Genomic DNA, 20608 nt, shown 5'->3' with positions numbered 1-20608 from the left:
ATGGATAGCGAGCATATACATGTGTGTTGCATGGGCACATAAGAACATGACGATTATTGCATTATCTAAGAATCAGAATTCGTGCCACATAAGAGGGGAAATTAGCATTTATTACAGCAAGAAAAGAGCCAACGACAGCTCACTATTAACCTAAGAGAGTTTACACTCTGTCGTCTGCAACACACACTACTCCGGCTATTTAAAGATCCTAAAATGTGTGTAGAGTTCAGGTTTGCCTCATCAGACGTCTGCTCGGTGGCCCCAGCGTTTGTTATATTACAGTTAAATTACTTTTGAATGGCAACGATTAGCATATTTACAGAAAAATCATATTTATTTTTGATCATTTTTGAGGCAGAACATTTATTTTTCAGCTTCTTATGTCTGGAGATTGCACACTTTTTAAAACTTTTTATATCAATTTAAAGTGTAAATCTTTGGGTTTGTACTGATGAGTAAAGAATTTGAAGACATGACTATTTATAGACGTTCCTCCCCTTATCTTAAAGGCCCTGACACACCAACCCGATTTTGGGAGTCGGGCATTCGCGGCGCCCTACTCAGGTTGGTGTGTCCCGTCGTCTCCCGCGGCCGATCCAACTTGTAGGAGTGGATTTTGCACAATAGGTGACCTTTAAAAGTCCTCCTCCCTCCTGTTTTGTGACCGTCTGCATGTGTCCCCGTGTCTTCAGGAACCAACCGGGCTCTTCTGTGTAAGTCGAGCAGCGACGGGCAGAACCAGGTTCTTCAGATCGGACGCCCGCACAACACGGAGAACGAGGAGGAGCTGCAGAGACTCGCTGCTCTGGGTGAGACCTCAGGAGCTACAGATCATATTGAGGGTTAATCGTGACCTTATATAACACCATATAGCTTCAGCCTCCATGCTGCACACACACCTGATCTGTAGCTTCAGCCTCCATGCTGCACACACACCTGATCTGTAGCTTCAGCCTCCATGCTGCACACACACACCTGATCTAATGTAGCTTCAGCCTCCATGCTGCACACACACCTGATCTAATGTAGCTTCAGCCTCCATGCTGCACACACACCTGATCTGTAGCTTCAGCCTCCATGCTGCACACACCTGATCTGTAGCTTCAGCCTCCATGCTGCACACACCTGATCTGTAGCTTCAGCCTCCATGCTGCACACACCTGATCTGTAGCTTCAGCCTCCATGCTGCACACACCTGATCTGTAGCTTCAGCCTCCATGCTGCACACACCTGATCTGTAGCTTCAGCCTCCATGCTGCACACACCTGATCTGTAGCTTCAGCCTCCATGCTGCACACACACCTGATCTGTAGCTTCAGCCTCCATGCTGCACACACACCTGATCTGTAGCTTCAGCCTCCATGCTGCACACACACCTGATCTGTAGCTTCAGCCTCCATGCTGCACACACACACCTGATCTGTAGCTTCAGCCTCGATGCTGCACACACACCTGATCTGTAGCTTCAGCCTCCATGCTGCACACACACCTGATCTGTAGCTTCAGCCTCGATGCTGCACACACACCTGATCTGTAGCTTCAGCCTCCATGCTGCACACACACCTGATCTGTAGCTTCAGCCTCGATGCTGCACACACACCTGATCTGTAGCTCAGCCTCCATGCTGCACACACCACCTGATCTTAGCTTCAGCCTCCATGCTGCACACACACCTGATCTGTAGCTTCAGCCTCCATGCTGCACACACACCTGATCTGTAGCTTCAGCCTCCATGCTGCACACACCTGATCTGTAGCTTCAGCCTCCATGCTGCACACACACCTGATCTGTAGCTTCAGCCTCCATGCTGCACACACACCTGATCTGTAGCTTCAGCCTCGATGCTGCACACACACCTGATCTGTAGCTTCAGCCTCCATGCTGCACACACACCTGATCTGTAGCTTCAGCCTCCATGCTGCACACACACCTGATCTGTAGCTTCAGCCTCCATGCTGCACACACCTGATCTGTAGCTTCAGCCTCCATGCTGCACACACCTGATCTGTAGCTTCAGCCTCCATGCTGCACACACACCTGATCTGTAGCTTCAGCCTCCATGCTGCACACACACCTGATCTGTAGCTTTAGCCTCCATGCTGCACACACACCTGATCTGTAGCTTCAGCCTCCATGCTGCACACACCTGATCTGTAGCTTCAGCCTCCATGCTGCACACACACCTGATCTGTAGCTTCAGCCTCCATGCTGCACACACACCTGATCTGTAGCTTTAGCCTCCATGCTGCACACACACCTGATCTGTAGCTTCAGCCTCCATGCTGCACACACACCTGATCTGTAGCTTCAGCCTCCATGCTGCACACACACCTGATCTGTAGCTTCAGCCTCCATGCTGCACACACCTGATCTGTAGCTTTAGCCTCCATGCTGCACACACACCTGATCTGTAGCTTCAGCCTCCATGCTGCACACACACCTGATCTGTAGCTTCAGCCTCCATGCTGCACACACCTGATCTGTAGCTTCAGCCTCCATGCTGCACACACACCTGATCTGTAGCTTCAGCCTCCATGCTGCACACACCTGATCTGTAGCTTCAGCCTCCATGCTGCACACACACCTGATCTGTAGCTTCAGCCTCCATGCTGCACACACACCTGATCTAATGTAGCTTCAGCCTCCATGCTGCACACACACCTGATCTAATGTAGCTTTAGCCTCCATGCTGCACACACACCTGATCTGTAGCTTCAGCCTCCATGCTGCACACACACACCTGATCTGTAGCTTCAGCCTCCATGCTGCACACACCTGATCTGTAGCTTCAGCCTCCATGCTGCACACACACCTGATCTGTAGCTTCAGCCTCCATGCTGCACACACACCTGATCTGTAGCTTCAGCCTCCATGCTGCACACACACCTGATCTAAATGAAATGGCAGTGACTCCATTATCATCTGAAGGTGACCTCTCTGATATATTCACTCCCATTTCCTTCCACTTATTGCGTTATCCTCCTCTTCTTCTGCTGTCACCCTCTGTTTGTCCTCACCTCCTCCTCCTCCTCTCTTTAATCTCTCCTTACCTTCTCTTCCTCTCTTCCTCCTCCCAAGGTTCCCGCGGGGCCTTAAAAAGTATTTCTTCTTTCATAACAATTTTCCTTCATGCTTTCCTGCCGTGAAATAGGTCTTAAATTCTATTCAAAGTGGTCTTAAAAAGTCTTACATTTGAGTTGGTGAAACCTGCAGGAACCCTGCCTCCTCCTCTCTTTAATGCCTCCTCCTCACCTCCTCCTCCTCCTCCTCCTCCTCCTCCTCCTCCTCCTCCTCCTCCTCCTCCTCCTGTCTGTTCCAGGTGTGGATTCGGCCCGTGTGAGGCAGACAGGTCTGATCTCAGGTCAGAGCAGCACCCGAAGACTTGGAGATTATCGAGTTAAATTCAACTACAACGATATCGACCTGCTCAGGTAACATTGCAAAGCTCAAACTAATATACATGCAGCAAATACCTAATCATACAAATCTACTGTATACATACATACATACATACATACGTACATACATACATACATACATACATACATACACATACATACATACATACATACATACACACATACATACACACATACACACATACTTATATACATCTGCCGCAGAGAGGCGATACCAATAGCAGATCGTACCATAGTGTGGAATGCATTTAAAAAACGTTCTTGCTCTATTGTATGAGCTTCATTTGTTGTTTCGTGTCTTTGTGTAGCTCTCACGTTGGTGTTTTGAGTTTTCAATATATTAGAAATCATCAGTCAAGTGTACGACCATCTTCCGGAGGGATTTGCTACAGTTTATATCATAAAATATCGATACTTGGCGTCCGTGTATCGATACAATAGCGCCACGCAAAGTATCGCGATACTCTGCTGTATCGATTATTTCCCCCACCCCTAGTAGCTATGCACACATGAAAATAAAAGCCTTGAATCTTGAATAAAGTTGAATTATTGATTTGTATCTTCAGTGTGGCGAAGGGTAAGCCGGTGATCTCGGAGCCGGAGATCCACGGCGTTCAGAGTCTGGAGAACGTGACGGGCTTCCTGCTGCTGATGTCTGAAGGACTCATCAACGCTCTGGAGTCTGCACACGGCCCCGAACAGGCCAACCAGGTGAGGGAATCCAACGCACCCTGAACACTCTCCCTCACCTGCTGCCTTTACATTCCTGCATTGATGTGTCTCCACTAACTACTTCAGAAACATCTCCTCCTATTTTCTTCTTCACATTGACGTCATCAGTCATCGTCAACTTTATTGTCAATCTCAAAATATCTTTGTACACACAGAAAGATCGAAATACTGTTTCCCACAGTCCCGAGGTATAAAAAAACTCACACATTAAAATACAAGAACATTCAATAATTACAAAAAAACACAAAATAACCGTTTACTTCAAGTCATCATGACATCGAGACACTTCTTGTACTAACCCATTTTTTTGGATGTCTTTCCTGGTACAGTATTCAAGTTCTGTATTAGAGCAGGGTCCGACAGATTATTTTAATGCCTTAAATAAAATACGTTTTTAAGAGAGGGGGGAGAGAGGGGACTCATAAAGTGACTCTACTTAACCTACTCTTTTTTTGGTTAATTTGTTTTATTAATTTCCCTTTTGTACTAAATCATCTTGCTTTCTCTTCAGCTTTTTAACAGTTTCCCTCCTGTGGTTTAATTTCTTATCATCCACGTCGTCTTAAGTTCTTTAGAGGTGTTTGTTCTCATCAAACTAAGAGAAACAAATAGACATGTGACTACAAAGCAAAGCCATGTTTGGTTTTAAACAAGCTGACTTTTTTTCCAAATTGAAACCCTACTTTACCAACTTAAAGGTCCCGTGGCCATTTCCACTGATCATAGTTCCATTGTTGAGCTCTACTAGAATAGATTCACATTGTGCAATGTTCCAAACTCACGTTGATTTCTCAAACAGCATCTCTGTAAAGTATGTGTATTCACTCTCTGTCCTAAACGGCTTGTTGGAGCTCCTGCCCCCCCCCCTGTGAGCCCAGTGGCTGTCTGCGAGACACAGCGAAACCTAGCCCGAACACACACACCCGCAGCCTGGCTTGGAGTTTGTGTGTGTGCCCAGGCTGAGTTCCGCGGTGTCTCGCCGACCCCACACCAGTGAGCCAGCTCACCGTCTCCGCTCCTCGCAGCGAGCCTCGCAACGTCCCGCCGAGTGTGTGTGTGTGTGAGGAAGTCCGCAGATTGGTCCAAACGTAACGGCTCCGCAGATTGGTCCATTTGGCCGTTACGTCACTATACCCGAAATACGTCACTATGCCCAAGAAGTAAACAATGGAAAAAGATAAATGTCCAACGAGGCGTTCTGGGGCAGCACAGACAGGTCTTCTCTGTGTTAGAGGTTTACTCGCTGCAGGGTGCACTTTGAGGGTTTGTGACTCTGTAGACCGTTTACATGCAGAGAAACCTTCATAACACAAGGGGACGGGTGATAACCGGAGAAGCATGACATGGGAGCTTTGACATGGTGTTTTTTGTAACTTTTCCGTTTTGTTTTCTTCACCAATTTAGTTTTCTTTCCCCTACTTTTTGTATTTATTTTCTGTATATCCTCCTCGTCTCCTTTAGTTCTCCTAACATCAGTCTTTCTATCTCTCTGCGTCTCTTGTCGTACTTGACCTTCTCTTGTTACAAAAATTGTTTTTTTTGTAACTTTTCCATCTTGATTTCTTCACCATTTTCGTTTTCTTTCCCCTACATGTTGTATTCATTCCTCTATATCCTCCTCCTCATGTTCTCCTTTAGTTCTCCTAACACCTCTCTTCCTCTCGGCGTCTCTTCTCTCTCAGGAGATCGTGGCGATGGTGGCTGCAGAGCTGGCGTTGCAGAACAGTTTGGAGGCGGTGGCTCAGTCCGTGGTGGAGCGAATCAAACGTCTCCATCACGACGTCTACGTGTCCGGACGACAGAGAGCGACTTTCTGCAGCCGACACGAAGACATGACGCTGCTGATCCGAACGCTCGACTACCCGCTGGCCGAGGGAGGAACCCCCACTAATCCGAGTAGGAAAATATACTAATTTAGTTTATTTGTTTATAGTGTCGTGGACAGTCCCCGTTAATCAACTGTCACAAAAAACAGTAAATGGAAAGCTTTAGCCAACATTGCTAATTTCCAGCTGTTGTCCAGATGATAATACACACCTTTTTAAAATCACAATATATCAACAAGAATGTACAGAAGGAGCTGAAACTCTGCAAGTCAGATATAATCACTAGTCCATCTTAAAGGTCTCCTATTATGCTATTTTTAGGCATATATTATGGGTCTCAGATATGTAAAAATTAGGGCTGTCAGTCGATTAAAATAGTTAATCACGATTAATCGCAAAATAATCGCACATTTTTTATCTGTTCTAAATGTACCTTAGAGGAATATTTTTCAAGTTTTTAATACTCTTATCAACATATGAGTGGACAAATATGCTTTATGCAAATGTTTATTATCATTTGAACAATGAGAAATATTCTCATGAATATTAAACACAACAACCTGGAAGCTCTCTCATACAATACTGTGTGTGTGTGTGTGTGTGTGTGTGTGTGTGTGTGTGTGTGTGTGTGTGTGTGTGTGTGGTGTGTGTGTGTGTGTGTGTGTGTGTGTGTGTGTGTGTGTGTGTGTGTGTGTGTGTGTGTGTGTGTGTGTGTGTGTGTGTGTGTGTGTGTGTGTGTGTGTGTGTGTGTGTGTGTGTGTGTGTGTGTGTGTGTGTGTGTGTGTGTGTGTGTGTGTGTGTGTGTGTGTGTGTGTGTGTGTGTGTGTGTGTGTGTGTGTGTGTGTGTGTGTGTGTGTGTGTGTGTGTGTGTGTGTGTGTGTGTGTGTGTGTGTGTGTGTGTTGCATCGTTGGAGCTATGTGCAACTCAAGGCATATGCTCGAACGGGAGCTGCCTGGACGCTGCAATCATGTTGCGCACTATCCGAGCTGAGTGTGCTGACTTTTCGTACAATGGCTTCCTGCATAAAGTCAAGGCGCAGTTGTGGCAAAATGTCGCTCCTCTGTTTTCATTTAAACAGCTCCTTATATCCGTTAGCGCAGCTAGCTAGCACCAGATGCTAACAACAACAATGCACGTAAGGTCTCTCTCTCACTCGCTCGCTCGGGCCACACATACACACACCCTCCCGGTCCTCCCAACAGCCAGTCGGTGCCTGCCGGTGAGCGTGGAAGTGTGGTCTGCCACAAGCGGGCGGCAGGAGCGGGGCTGTCAGCATCAGCTTGTAGATGGTATTATAAACTCGATGCGCTCTGAAACTACGAGGCGGCAGAGGAAAAAAAATACACATGCGTTAATCGTGTTAAAATAATTAGTGGCGTTAATTTTTTTTAACGCATTAACGAACACATTAACGATTTCCTGCTTTTTCACACATACTCTCTCCAGCAGTGTTTCCGCCAGACCAGGGCTGAGAGGGCGTCCACCCCGAGAGCGGGGGGGAGGGTCACGTCACGTCCTGTCACGTGACTTGAATTTTTAATTGCACCGTCCCTTATACTATCTCTTAACGTCTCCCTGCCGACAGGGACACCCCTCCTGGCATGGTCCTTGGAAGATGCAGCGGTGCTTTTTCTTTTTCGTCACAGGAACACGCTTTGCAGGCGGCGAAAAGAATCCCACCAGACTCCTTTGCCCCTCCAACAGAGGGATGTCCTTGTCCTTTTTCCTTTTCGTCATTTCAAGCGATAAAAACTCTCGATCTTCTCTCAGATTATAAAAAAATGTGGACGCCCTCGGCTCGAGTTCAGGGCGTTCCGAGCTGAATAAGAGCGTAAAATGACGGCAAGACTCCCCCCTGGCGGAAACGCTGCTCTCCAGTACAGGTTAGCTCTTAGTGTTAGCGATGCTAATGTAAACAAAGACCATATTATGTCCAAAACACGTCGCGCATTGTTTCTGATAGCAACGTTTCTGATAGGGTCCGATATTACTTCATATGGGACGCAAATCTGGATCAGCTCCGTTGTAGCCCCATTTTTAGAGATGTGGGTACGGAGGAAAAGAGAGAGGGTTGTATTTCTGACACTTTGTGAGTCTCCTGACACACCGGGGGGACACCGGGGAGACACCGGGGAGACAGCGGGGACACACCGGGGAGACAGCGGGGACACACCGGGGACACACCGGGGACACACCGGGGAGACAGCGGGGACACATGGTGATGTATAAAAGACATCACAAAGTGCATTTTGCATGATAGGAGACCTTTAATGATTCCACGTGTCCTCCTCTCAGGTGGCCGTATCTACCCGGTGTCGGTGCCGTACTCCAACAGTCTGAGCACCAGTAAGACCAGCGTCATGCTCTCACTCGTCATGCCATCCCAGAATACTCTCACCAACGGCACCAACACCGCCTCCACGCTGGAGGAGGGCACCCCCACCCCTGGGTAAGCTTGTTTTTCACTCCTGGTCCCATTTGTGCTGTTAAATAGCTTGATTTGTACTCCATTGCATGCTCTAGATCAGACACATTTTCACAGTCTTTTTTTCACTTGAACATAAGAACTTGATGTGTATCCCTGCCCTTGAATGCACCATTTTAGCATTTGTGTATACAAAATAGCAATAATAACGACACCTAATCTCCCCTAAGATACAGTAAATAACACAAACTGATCCAACTATGAATCTGCATTTTGCTCGTACTAGAATTTTACACAAAATACTCAATTAGCAGTAAAGGTTTTATCAATGCTAGCACCAGTGTTAGCCACAAACAGCTAATCAACTTCTGTGCACGCATGGGTCCCTAGTTTTAAACAGAAGCTAGTTTATAGAGAAGCACTAAATGATTACTGCAAAATAGTCTAAAGTCTAAAGAAGATTTTTCAATATCTTGGTCAAATTTGATCAGATCAAAAAGAATGACATCATCAAGGCATTGTCTATTTTATATTTCTTAAGCTATCTCAAATAACACGTCCCGTCAATAGACTGCTGCAAAACTGTAAAAATAAATGCAATTATTGATCAACGCTACATGGTGATTCTGACCACAAGAACTTCTCTCAGCTTGAAGCCACTGTACTTTACATTTGAAATACAAAAGGGTGTAGGGGGCGGTTTGGAATTGTTCCGACGACTCAAAAAGCTATTAAATCTACACAGATCTTTGTCTCCTTTTTGACCCTTTAGGCTCCTGTAGTTTAACTTTAAATCTTCCCTCCCTCTTCTCTGCTGTTGTGAGTTTAGTTCTTCCCCGTCTGTAGAGTTTATTCTGGCTCTATTTATGTTAGGTGAGTGTGTATTTATGCCTAGGCAGCGTTTTCACTCTCCCGTTGTGTTTCCTGCCGATCTACAGCTGATAGAATATTCTAACATCGTACTCCACACACTGTAATGTTAACATATGGCTTCAATTAAATCTGTATACCCCCCGGGGGCCATTTAACTCTGATTTGGGACCGGATCGTATCAGAAGCTGCTCACCGTGGCAATCATTAATGCTTATTCTTTCCGAACAGCAACATAATTCCCTTTTTATTGCGTCTAAAAAAGAATAATTTCCGAGTCAAAAGGACGAGGTTTTCTTACACACAATGTGAAGTGCAGTTTAAAGGGGCTCTGGATGTTTTTTGGAGGGTTTTTCTCCTCCCTGTAGTGTCTTTTTATAGGTGTTAGTGCATGTAAATGGTAACATCTCTCCAGAAAGGCATTTTTTTAAAGTGTTCATATTAAAATGTTGTTAGAACATGGGAAGAAGGATTTCATTCCTACATTTTTCTGACTTTGGTTTTTCGTGTAAATCTCAAAATATCAGTTTTAAGGCGAGACACGGCCGGCAATAACATGGTTTTTCATGAACTGTGAAATGTTGTGCTATTTTGATTCCATAACATGTTTTCTTTCAGGCCTTTGGAAGGAAAAATACACATTTAGGTGTTTATTTTACTATAGTTTGTCTATTTGCGTTCTAACGTAACATAAAGTACCGCGACCACTGTTTGCCCCATGTCATCAGAGGTATCGTTGGAAAGCTCAATGAGCTGCACAATCTCATCGGATCCAAATATGGTCATTTCCTTTGTATCAGCAACCAATCGTGAAAGTACAAAGGGGTCTTAAACCAAAAAACGCAAGCTGTCATCCAAAGAACAGGAGGGTTTAGGTAGCGCCACACAGCATTCTTTAAAGGTCCCATGTCATGCTTTTCCGGTTATTACCCGTCCCCTTGTGTTATGAAGGTTGTTCTGCATGTAAACGGTCTGCAGAGTCACAAACCCTCAAAGTGCACCCTGTAGCGAGTAAACCTCTAACACAGAGAAGACATTACATTACATTACATTACATTACATTGCATTTAGCTGACGCTTTTGTCCAAAGCGACTTACAATAAGTACATTCGACCAGGAAGACACAACCTTGAAGAAAACAGAATCATATAAGTATATCAGGTTTCATAGAGCCAAATATTTCAAGTGCTACTCAACTGGCTTTAGGTAATTCAGTCCTTTATTAGTATAAAAGTGCTTCGTTAATCGTTCTAACGCTCGAAGTGGAGTCGAAAGAGATGAGTTTTCAGTTTGCGCCGGAAGATGTGCAAGCTATCTGCCGTCCTGATGTCAATGGGGAGCTCATTCCACCATCTTGGAGCCAGGATAGCAAACCCACGTGTTTTCGCCGATGGGAACTTGGGTCCCCCTCGCAGCGAGGGCGCAACGAGTCGTTTGGCTGATGCAGAGCGTAGTGCACGCGCTGGGGTGTACGGTTTAACCATGTCCTGGATGTAGGAAGGGCCAGATCCATTCGCAGCATGGTACGCAAGTACCAGTGTCTTGAAGTGGATTCTAGCAGTTACCGGAAGCCAGTGAAGGGAGCGGAGAAGCGGAGTGGTGTGGGAGAATTTAGGAAGGTTGAAAACCAGACGAGCCGCTGCATTCTGGATGAGCTGCAGAGGTCGGATGGCACATGCAGGTAGACCAGCCAGGAGGGAGTTGCAGTAGTCTAGGCGTGAGATGACGAGAGCCTGGACCAGAACCTGAGTCGCTTTCTGAGTCAGCTGGGGACGTATCTTCCTGATGTTGTAAAGCGTGTATCTGCAGCAGCGGGTTGTAGCAGCGATGTTTGCAGTGAAGGACAGGTTGTTATCTAGGGTCACACCCAGATTCCTTGCAGTCTGAGTCGGGGAAACAACTGAGGTGCCGATGTTGATTGTTAGGTCAAGAGTGGGACAATCTTTTCCCGGGAGGAAGAGCAGCTCAGTCTTGTCAAGGTTGAGCTTGAGGTGGTGAGCAGACATCCACTGAGAGATGTCAGCCAGACAAGCAGAGATGCGCGCGACGACCTGGGTCTCTGAGCGGGGAAAGGACAGAATTAATTGGGTGTCGTCAGCGTAGCAGTGGTAAGAAAAACCATGCGGGCTAATGACTGATCCGAGCGAGTTTGTGTACAAGGAGAAGAGGAGGGGACCAAGAACAGAGCCCTGAGGGACCCCCGTAGTTAATTGACAAGGGTCGGACTCAGACCCTCTCCAAGTCACCCTGTAGGTACGGTCTTTCAGGTATGAGGTGAGGAGGGAAAGTGCAGAGCCAGAAACTCCAAGTTTTTGGAGAGTGCGAAGGAGGATCTGATGATTCACCGTGTCGAATGCAGCAGACAGGTCCAACAGGATGATGACAGAGGAGAGGGATGCAGTTTTGGCAGTGTGCAGTTCCTCCGTGACAGCAATGAGAGCAGTTTCTGTGGAGTGACCTGCCTTGAAACCAGACTGGTGCGGATCCAGAAGGTTGTTCTGATTGAGATAACAGGAGAGTTGTTTAAAGACAGCGCGTTCAAGTGATTTAGACAGGAACGGGAGGAGAGAGACAGGCCTGTAGTTTATAACATCATGACGGGTTGAGAGTGGGTTTCTTTAGGAGAGGGTTTACTCTTGCCTCCTTGAGACTGTTTGGAAAGTGACCAGAAGTTAGAGAAGTGTTGATGAAATGGGTGAGAAACGGTAGAATATCAGGAGCGATAGTCTGAAGGAGGTTTGAAGGGATAGGGTCCAGAGGACAGGTGGTAGGGCGGGCAGAGGTAATGAGGGTAAGAACCTCACTTGGAGAGAGAGGGGAAAAGGAGGTTAGTGTGTTGGTGGAAGGAGGGTCTGGTGACCCAGCGGTGAGTAGAGGTGAGTCAGAAAAAGAAGAGCGAATATCATTAACCTTTTTTCAAAGTGGGGTAACAAAGTCGCTTGACAGAAGTGAGGAGGGGGGAGGAGCTTTTGGAGGGTCCAAGAGGGTGGAGAAGATGGAAAATAGTTTTTTAGGATTGGAATAGGAAGATTGGATCTTATCTTGAAAGAAAGTGCTTTTTGCCTGAGAGATCTGAAGCAGAGAAAGAGGAGAGGAGAGCTTGATAGGTTAGGAGGTCGTCACGGTGTTTGGATTTCCACCATTTCCGCTCTGCTGCCCTAAGGACGGTTCTATTAGCACGCAGTGCATCATTTAGCCAGGGAGCCGGAGGGGACTGACGAGCCTGCCGAGATGTCAGAGGACAGAGCGAGTCCAGAGTGGATGAGAGAGTAGAGAGGAGAGTTTCTGCAGCAGAGTTTGGAGGCAGTAGTTGGAACGAATCAGAGGAAGGGAGGGCTGAGAGCACCGACGAGGCAAAGGTAGAGGGAGAGAGGGAGCGAAGGTTACGACGGACAAGTGTAGGATGGGAAGAGATTAGTTTGTTATATTTGGAAAGGGATAGAGAGAATGAAATGAAGAAGTGATCGGATGTGTGGAGCGGGTTTACAGAGAGGTTAGAAGTAGCGCAGTTCCTTGAGAATATGAGATCAAGGACATTGCCAGCTTTATGAGTCGGTGGGGACGGAGAGAGTGAGAAAGCAAAGGCGGTTAACAGAGATGTTAGTTCGTCTATCTTCCCCATCTGGAGGTTGAAGTCTCCGAGAAGTACAGCGGGAGGGCCGGTTTCAGGGATGTGTGAGAGGAGATTATCTAACTCCTCCAAGAAGACCCCCAAGGCGCCTGGTGGACGGTAGAGAACAACAATGGTTAACTGTATAGGATGGGTTACTGTGACGGCATGGAACTCAAAGGTGGAAGGAGTAAAGTTAGGTAGCTTGAAGAGGGAAAAGCTCCATTTGGGAGAGAGCAGGAGACCAGTGCCACCTCCTCTACCAGTGGGTCTGGGTGTATGGGAGAAGGAATATGCAGTGGAGAGAGCTGCTGGGGTGGATGTGTTGAATGGAGTAATCCAGGTCTCAGTGAGAGCAAGGAAATCCAGAGACTGCAGGGAGGTGTAGCCAGAGATGAAGTCAGCCTTAGGAACAGCTGACTGGCAGTTCCACAGGCCACCTGAAACTAGATGTTGGATCTCAGTGGAGCATGTGGGATAGACGAGAGCAGGCCGGTTATATCGATTACAAGATACACGGGGCCAGTGATAATTGCGAGAAGACACATGAACAGGAATGGAGAAAATACACATGATTATAGCATTAAGTGCTAAACAACTAAATTAAAAAATAAAAACACCAACGATACTTAGCTCAATCAAAGTAGGATTTGCCTCCTCTTTGCCTCCCTCGTGACTCCTGTAGGACTCTAATGTCTTTGTCAGTCTTACTCCTGTAGGACTCTAATGTCTTTGTCAGTCTTAGCCTGTCTGCCGCTGAAGCTGACGCTCCAGGAAAGAGCTACCCGAAATGGACGCCTGATTGCTCAGTTCTCACAGCTGAAGTTAATTAGTTAACTATCTACAGCTGATGGGCGACAATAGACTGGCCCTGCCTATGTTAATAATGCAGGCTTGAGTGCTGAGAGCTGTAAAGCAGGTTTCGCCTGAGCAGATCTGAGATTTAAAATCTCTCAAAAGCGATTTAGCCGTTTAAGCTACAGTAACAATTATACAGAGTCGAATAAATGAAACCGAGAAGTCTAATTAAACAAGAATATAACTTACAGTGGTTGCTGCGTCAATAGGTAATGTTGTCACCGGGTCCAGATGCACACTGACCTGTCTGTGCTGCCCCAGAACGCCTCGTTGGAGATTTCCCTTTTTCCATTGATTACTTCTTGGGTATAGTGACGTATTTCGGGTATAGTAACGTAACGGCTCCGCAGATTGGTCCAAATTGACCAATCCGGAGGGCCGTTACGTCCGGGGAGCCGTTACGTCCGCGGAGCCATTACGTTCGGACCAATTCGCGGACTTCCTCACACACACACACTCGGCGGGACGTTGCAAGGCTCTCTGCTGCGAGGAGCAGGACACTCTGAGCTGGTTCACCGGTGTGGGGTCGGCGAGATAGCGAGACACCGCAGAACTCAGCCTGGGCACACACACAAACTCCCAGCCAGGCTGCGGGTGTGTGTGTGTGTGTGTGTTTCGGGCTGGGTTTCGCTGTCTTGCAGACGGCCACTGGGCTCACAGGGAGGGGTAGGCAGGAGCTCCAACAAGCCGTGTAGGACAGAGAGTGAATACACTAAACAGAGATGCTGTTTGAGAAACCAATGAGAGTTTGGAAAATTGCACAATTGAAATATATTCTAGGAGACCTCAACAATGGAACTATGATCAGTAGAAATGGGCATGGGACCTTTTTAAGGGTCGTTTTCTCAAAATGAGTTTTTTCTCCTACCCTACTGGTATTTTTTCCGGGTTCGGCTCTGGGTAAAACAAAGATGATGCGGGTCGGGTCGCGGGTGTTGCATAATAAATATATTAAAAATAATAATAATTTAGTTTAATGTTTAAATCCTCAGACCTCTCCCCCGCGGGGCCGCGCATAATCATAACCTCTGCAGCGCATCAATCTGCTGCTGAGCGCCACATTCTAAATGGCTGAGGTGAAGCTCTCTAGCGGAGAATACAGCATTTTCAATAACACTTCCTCAAGAGCGAAATCCAACGTCTGGAGGCTTCTGGTTCCTAGATGGAGAAAATAACCAACATCCCACGCTTTTTGAGACAAATATGCAACTGCGTGTGTTAATAATTGCACGTTTTCACTGCTCATATATGGTTGCGGATCCTGTGCCGACGGGTCGGGTTGCAGAACTAATTGGCAATATGTGCGGGTAGCGGGGCGGGTTCGGTATTGCACGTCGCGGGAGCGGGTCTTGAAAATCAGACCCGTGCAGGACTCTGCTCTAAGCCCGAAATGTCCACCTCAGTAGCCCTTACATACACCAAACCTTCCAGTTATATTCCTATCCATATTCTGAAGGATATCTGAAAGATATCCAAAATCCCTTCTGTAAAAACTTTAGATTATAATATGACTACAAAATGAAACAAGAATGTTGATCCTAGCTTTATCCAATGTTCAGATATGTGTTCCTGAAATGTGTTAAAATATGATAGATTATGGCTAATTTGCATATTTAAACATGCTATTTCATTAAAGTTGTAATACAAAAAACAATTGTCTTAATGTAAGTAACTAACTGGAGAAATGTCTAGCTGATATCTTTAAGTTTAAAAAGTACCCTATTCACCTGGAGTGTCTCGCCTTAAACAGTGATTTACAGAATGACCCGCAAATCGCATAATTAACAGAATTACAAATCTAAACTAAATGAACAATAAGTGCACATGGCTCTCCGTCCACGATTAGCCGTCTGAAACAGGCGATGTGTATTCGTGCTTTTTTGGCAGGGTAATTAATGTGTTGTCTTTTGGTTTCTTTTGATTTTAAAACGTTTGTCTTTTGTTCCGAGTGGCATTCAAAGACCTTCATCAAGCTGCGGGAGCACCCTTTTGTTTTGCATTTTGCTCTTCGTCTGCACAGATCACTTCTCTTTCTCTCCGTCGTGTTTCTGTCCGACTCACATCGGTTTCTCTTGTTCCCGTTTTTCAATCCTCCGCGTCCTCTCCTCTCCGTTAACCTCTACCTCTTTGTTATTCTCTCCGGCGTCTTTTCTATTGTTCCTGTTTTCCTTTCCTTTCTCCTCTACCTTTTCCTTTCCTTTCTCCTCTACCTTTTCCTTTCCTTTCTCCTCTACCTTTTCCTTTCCTTTCTCCCCTACCTTTTCCTTTCCTTTCTACTCTACCTTTTCCTTTCCTTTCTCCTCTACCTTTTCCTTTCCTTTGTCCTCTACCTTTTCCTTTCCTTTCTACTCTACCTTTTCCTTTCCTTTCTCCTCTACCTTTTCCTTTCCTTTGTCCTCTACCTTTTCCTTTCCTTTCTACTCTACCTTTTCCTTTCCTTTCTCCTCTACCTTTTCCTTTCCTTTCTCCTCTACCTTTTCCTTTCCTTTCTCCTCTACCTTTTCCTTTCCTTTATCCTCTACCTTTTCCTTTCCTTTATCCTCTACCTTTTCCTTTCCTTTCTCCTCTACCTTTTCCTTTCCTTTCTACTCTACCTTTTCCTTTCCTTTATCCTCTACCTTTTCCTTTCCTTTATCCTCTATCTTTTCCTATGTTTTCCTTCTTGTTTTACTTTCTGTAATTCCCTTTTCCTCCACCGTTTCACCGTTTTCCTCTCTTTTGTTCTACTGTTTCTTTCCTGTTTCTCTCCTTACCATTTCCCAATTTCCACGACGTCTCCCTCCGTTGTTCTCTTGGTTTTATATCTTCTCCTCTGTACTTCCGTCCTCCTCTCTGTTTCCCCCTTTGACCTAACCATTTCCTCTCTGTTTATTTTTCTGTTTTCTTCTACATTTTCTGTTTTTACATGTTCTTGTTTTACTCTCTGTAATTCCCCTTTTCTTTCCTGTTTCTCTCACTTATTCCCTTCTCCTTACCGTTTCCCGTTGGCCACGACTTTCTCTCCCTTCGTTATTCTCCTGGTTTTCCTCCGTCTTCATGTCTTCTCCTCTTCCTCTCCGTCCTTCCTCCTCCAGCTCGTTTCCCCCCCCCACCCTTCACTCCTCTGTTGACATCCTGCAGCCTATAATTGAACTCCCTTTCTCCCCTGTCTTCTCTCCTCTCCCCATCTCCACCTCCATGTTCTCCTTCCCCACCTCCCCCCCTCCTCCTCTCCCTCTCCCCTCCTCTTCCTCCCTCCTCTTCCTCCCCAGCAGTCAGAGTCCCACAGCCACCCTCCAGTCCACCAACACTCAGACCCAGAGCTCCAGCTCCAGCTCGGGGGACGGCAGCCTCTTCCGGCAGAGAGGCAGTCAGGCGGCTCAGCCCGATGAGACGGGGAGGGTCCCTCCGTACGTCGACTTCACCCAGTTCTACCGGCTGTGGGGGAGCGACCACAGCGAGGGGGGGGGACTGGGACCCCAGTGAGGAGGAGGAGGAAGAGGAAGAAGAAGAGGGGAGATACAGACTGTTCTCTGGGACACGGATTGAAAAAAAAGACTAATATTTTAAACGGGGGTTGGGATCAGCGATTTTAAACGGGGGTTGGGATGACCGATGAATATGCTTTTAATGTTTTTCTTTTTATGTACGACATACGGAGGAACTCTCCCCGTCTCACAAATAAGTGTCCTGAGGAGGAAGGGGATGAAGATGAAGAGTAAGAGGTGGAAGAAGAGGGGAGATACAAAGAGACAGACTTCAGAGTTCTTGGGACACGGATTGAAAAAAATGACTAATATTTTAAAACGGGGGTTGGGATGAGCGATGAGACGCTTTTAATGTGTAACAAATAAGTGTCCTAACAGGGAGGAGGAGGAGGAGGAAGGGGAGATACAAAGAGACAGACTTCAGAGTTCTCGGGACACGGTTTGAAAAAAAGACTTTAAAACGGGGGTTGGGATGAGCGATGAGACGCTTTTAATGTGGAAAATAACTGTCGTAACGGGAAGGAGATGCAACAGAACATTTTTCATTCTCACTTCAGATTTTGTATTCATCACACTTAATAGAGAGGTGCAGGATGTGGTATTTCTTCGTCGTCTCATTTAGACACTCAGTTTTTTAAGACATTATTTGAGGCTTCTAACCAAAAACACATCCAGAAACCCATTGACTTTGTGATAAGCGAACCAAAATGCAAAGAAACTGACTAATTCCGAGGTTTTAGGAATCATTCCTGCACCTCTCTATCAGTCACCATGCATGGAAGAAACTCAAAGCAATTCAAGCCATTTCACTTGTACCGTTGAATAATATGTAAAATATCTCGGTTCGTGGAGCGTTAATTAGTTTCACCGTGAGGAGGACTCCAGAAGCAAAGAGACAGACTGTTCTCAGGGACACGGTTTGAAAAAAGACTTTAAAACGGGGGTTGGGATGAGCGACGAAACGCTTTTAATGTGTAAAAAATTACTTTCCTCTCGGGAAGGAGATGCAACAGAACATTTTTCATTCTCACTTCAGATTTTGTATTCATCACCCTTAATAGAGAGGTGCAGGGATGTGGTATTTCTTCGTCGTCCCGTTTTTAAGACATTATTTGAGGCTTTTAACCAAAAACACATCCAGAAACCCATTGACTTTGTGATAAGCGAACCAAAATGCAGACAAAATGACTAATTCCGAGGTTTTAGGACTCATTCCTGCACCTCTCTGTCAGTCACCATGCATGGAAGAAACTCAAAGCAATTTAAGCCATTTCCCCCTTTTTTTTAACCGTTTTAAAACATATTACGTTGAATATCGCGTGTGCGTGGAGCGTTAATTTGGTTTTACCGTGAGGAGGACTCGGAGGAAACAAGATGCAAAGAAACGGCTTCCTGGCACGTGGATTATAAAGGACTAAAGTGCACGAGGACACATGGAACCAGTGGGCCAATAACCACCATGAGACTGGGAGGAACTGGTGAATAAATATGTTTCTGTTTTAGATGCCGGTTATTAGTGATTGTGAAAACTCGAGATTGTAAACATGTATCTGCAAAAAGTAATCCGATGACACAATGTACTGCAAGGCCTTATAAGGACTCTATGGATGTGTTTCAAAAGTACTTTTTTATTTGTAATGAAAGTTTAACCCAAAAAGACTCGATAGCCTCGTTGTTACGATGAATCTGAGAACTTGTGAAAAATGCCAGTTTTATGTCTTGATTTTCACCAAATTGTCACATTTCTGTTTTAATAATAGTTTAGAGAAGTGTCTCTTTCATTGCACCGCATTAAAGAAGAGTCATGCCTGGAGCTTTTTTAATGAGCTTGTCTTATTTATAACAAGATATATGTATATAAACAATGCTCCGGAGTCATTTTCCAACACCAGTCTGATCCTCTTTCCAAAAATACATGTGCTTGACTTAAAACATTCCCTTTCTAATCTGATGGTAAAGAGGTGTTGAAGTGCAGATACCAGACAGTGACATGCATCCTCTTCACCTCCTTTGAAGCTTTAAAACGGTTTTCTTCTGGTCCGTTAGAGTTTAGGTTTTAATAGAGCTGTGGACGAAGCAACGAAGCATTAACGCTTCCAAATATTATGGAAACCCGAGAGAAATATGAATGCAAATTAATCACATTGCCACGTTTGCTTCCATAATACAAGCACAGTTATCACCAGACGAATGAAGCACAACTGCACTTAGTTTATAGAAAAGGCTCTGTGCATGAATACTACACACAAAAAGTAGAAGTACTCAGATCTTGTACTTGAGTAAAGTAGAAGTACTCAGGTCTTGTACTTGAGTAAAAGTAGAAGTACTCAGATCTTGCACTTGAGTAAAAGTAGAAGTACTCAGGGTCTTGTACTTGAGTAAAAGTAGAAGTACTCAGATCTTGCACTTGAGTTAAAGTAGAAGTACTCAGATCTTGCACTTGAGTTAAAGTAGAAGTACTCAGATCTTGTTCTTGAGTAAAAGTAGAAGTACTCAGGTCTTGTTCTTGAGTAAAGTAGAAGTACTCAGGTCTTGTTCTTGAGTAAAAGTAGAAGTACTCAGGTCTTGTACTTGAGTAAAAGTAGAAGTACTCAGGTCTTGTTCTTGAGTAAAAGTAGAAGTACTCAGATATTGTACTTGAGTAAAAGTAGAAGTACTCAGATCTTGTACTTGAGTAAAAGTAGAAGTACTCAGATTTTGTACTTGAGTAAAAGTAGAAGTACTCAGATATTGTACTTGAGTAAAAGTAGAAGTACTCAGATCTTGTACTTGAGTAAACCTACAGACTTACTTTACACCACTGTTTGTCATGCATTTCTTCATCACAGCACGGTGAGGTATTCCCTTTATCTCCAACGAAATATAAGTAAATACTAGCATTTTAAACTTGTGATGAAACATTATTCCTCTTTCTGAGACAGAGGAACCCGGCCCACGTGTTCTCTCCTCTGCCTTGTGTTGTTGTGTGTTTCAGTCCATCAGAGGGCAATGTGGAGCTATAGGAATCCATCAAAGAATATATCTTCCAACACCAACCGGTCTATTCATGTTCTCGCTCTATTTGACTTTTAGCAGCACAAACGGCTGATCCTGTAACCTGATGCGTGCAGGATTATTCACCATGACGACATGTTGTGCAACGCCATGCAAATCCTATCCTATCTCCTCCTGCAGAGTAATCACTTTCATATCAAAACAAGAAGGAAGCAAACTGTCGCTGGGTAAAATCGGACATCTTCCTTTATTATGATTCATTGGATCAGAGTTAAAGAGTAATCCTTGTTACCTCATTGAAAGCTTTCAAACTGATTTATATCCGTCTGTTAGACTTAAGGTTTTTAATATTTAGTATTAGAGTTCAACATGTAAGAAGTAGAAAGTACAGGTATTTGTGTTCAAC

The 20608-nt window shown here is 45.2% G+C and overlaps 1 protein-coding gene across 2 annotated transcripts; it reads left to right on the top strand.

The window, feature by feature from the left end:
• Nucleotides 1–692: 692 nt before the first annotated feature.
• tab1 (TGF-beta activated kinase 1/MAP3K7 binding protein 1) lies at nt 693–19031 on the top strand (the record flags this gene model as incomplete). 2 transcript variants are annotated; one of them, XM_034230069.1, is given in 6 exon segments in its annotated part: nt 693–809; nt 3320–3431; nt 3986–4130; nt 5834–6047; nt 8274–8427; nt 16996–19031. In XM_034230069.1, coding segments are annotated over 6 exon segments (953 nt in total), but the record flags the coding sequence as incomplete, so codon positions are not given.
• Nucleotides 19032–20608: the final 1577 nt, after the last annotated feature.

This window comes from Gymnodraco acuticeps, unplaced genomic scaffold, assembly GCF_902827175.1.
Source record: "Gymnodraco acuticeps unplaced genomic scaffold, fGymAcu1.1, whole genome shotgun sequence".
Classification (NCBI taxonomy): Eukaryota; Metazoa; Chordata; class Actinopteri; order Perciformes; family Bathydraconidae; genus Gymnodraco; species Gymnodraco acuticeps.
Note: the sequence above shows the minus strand (reverse complement) of the source record. Positions and strands in the feature narration are given on the sequence as shown.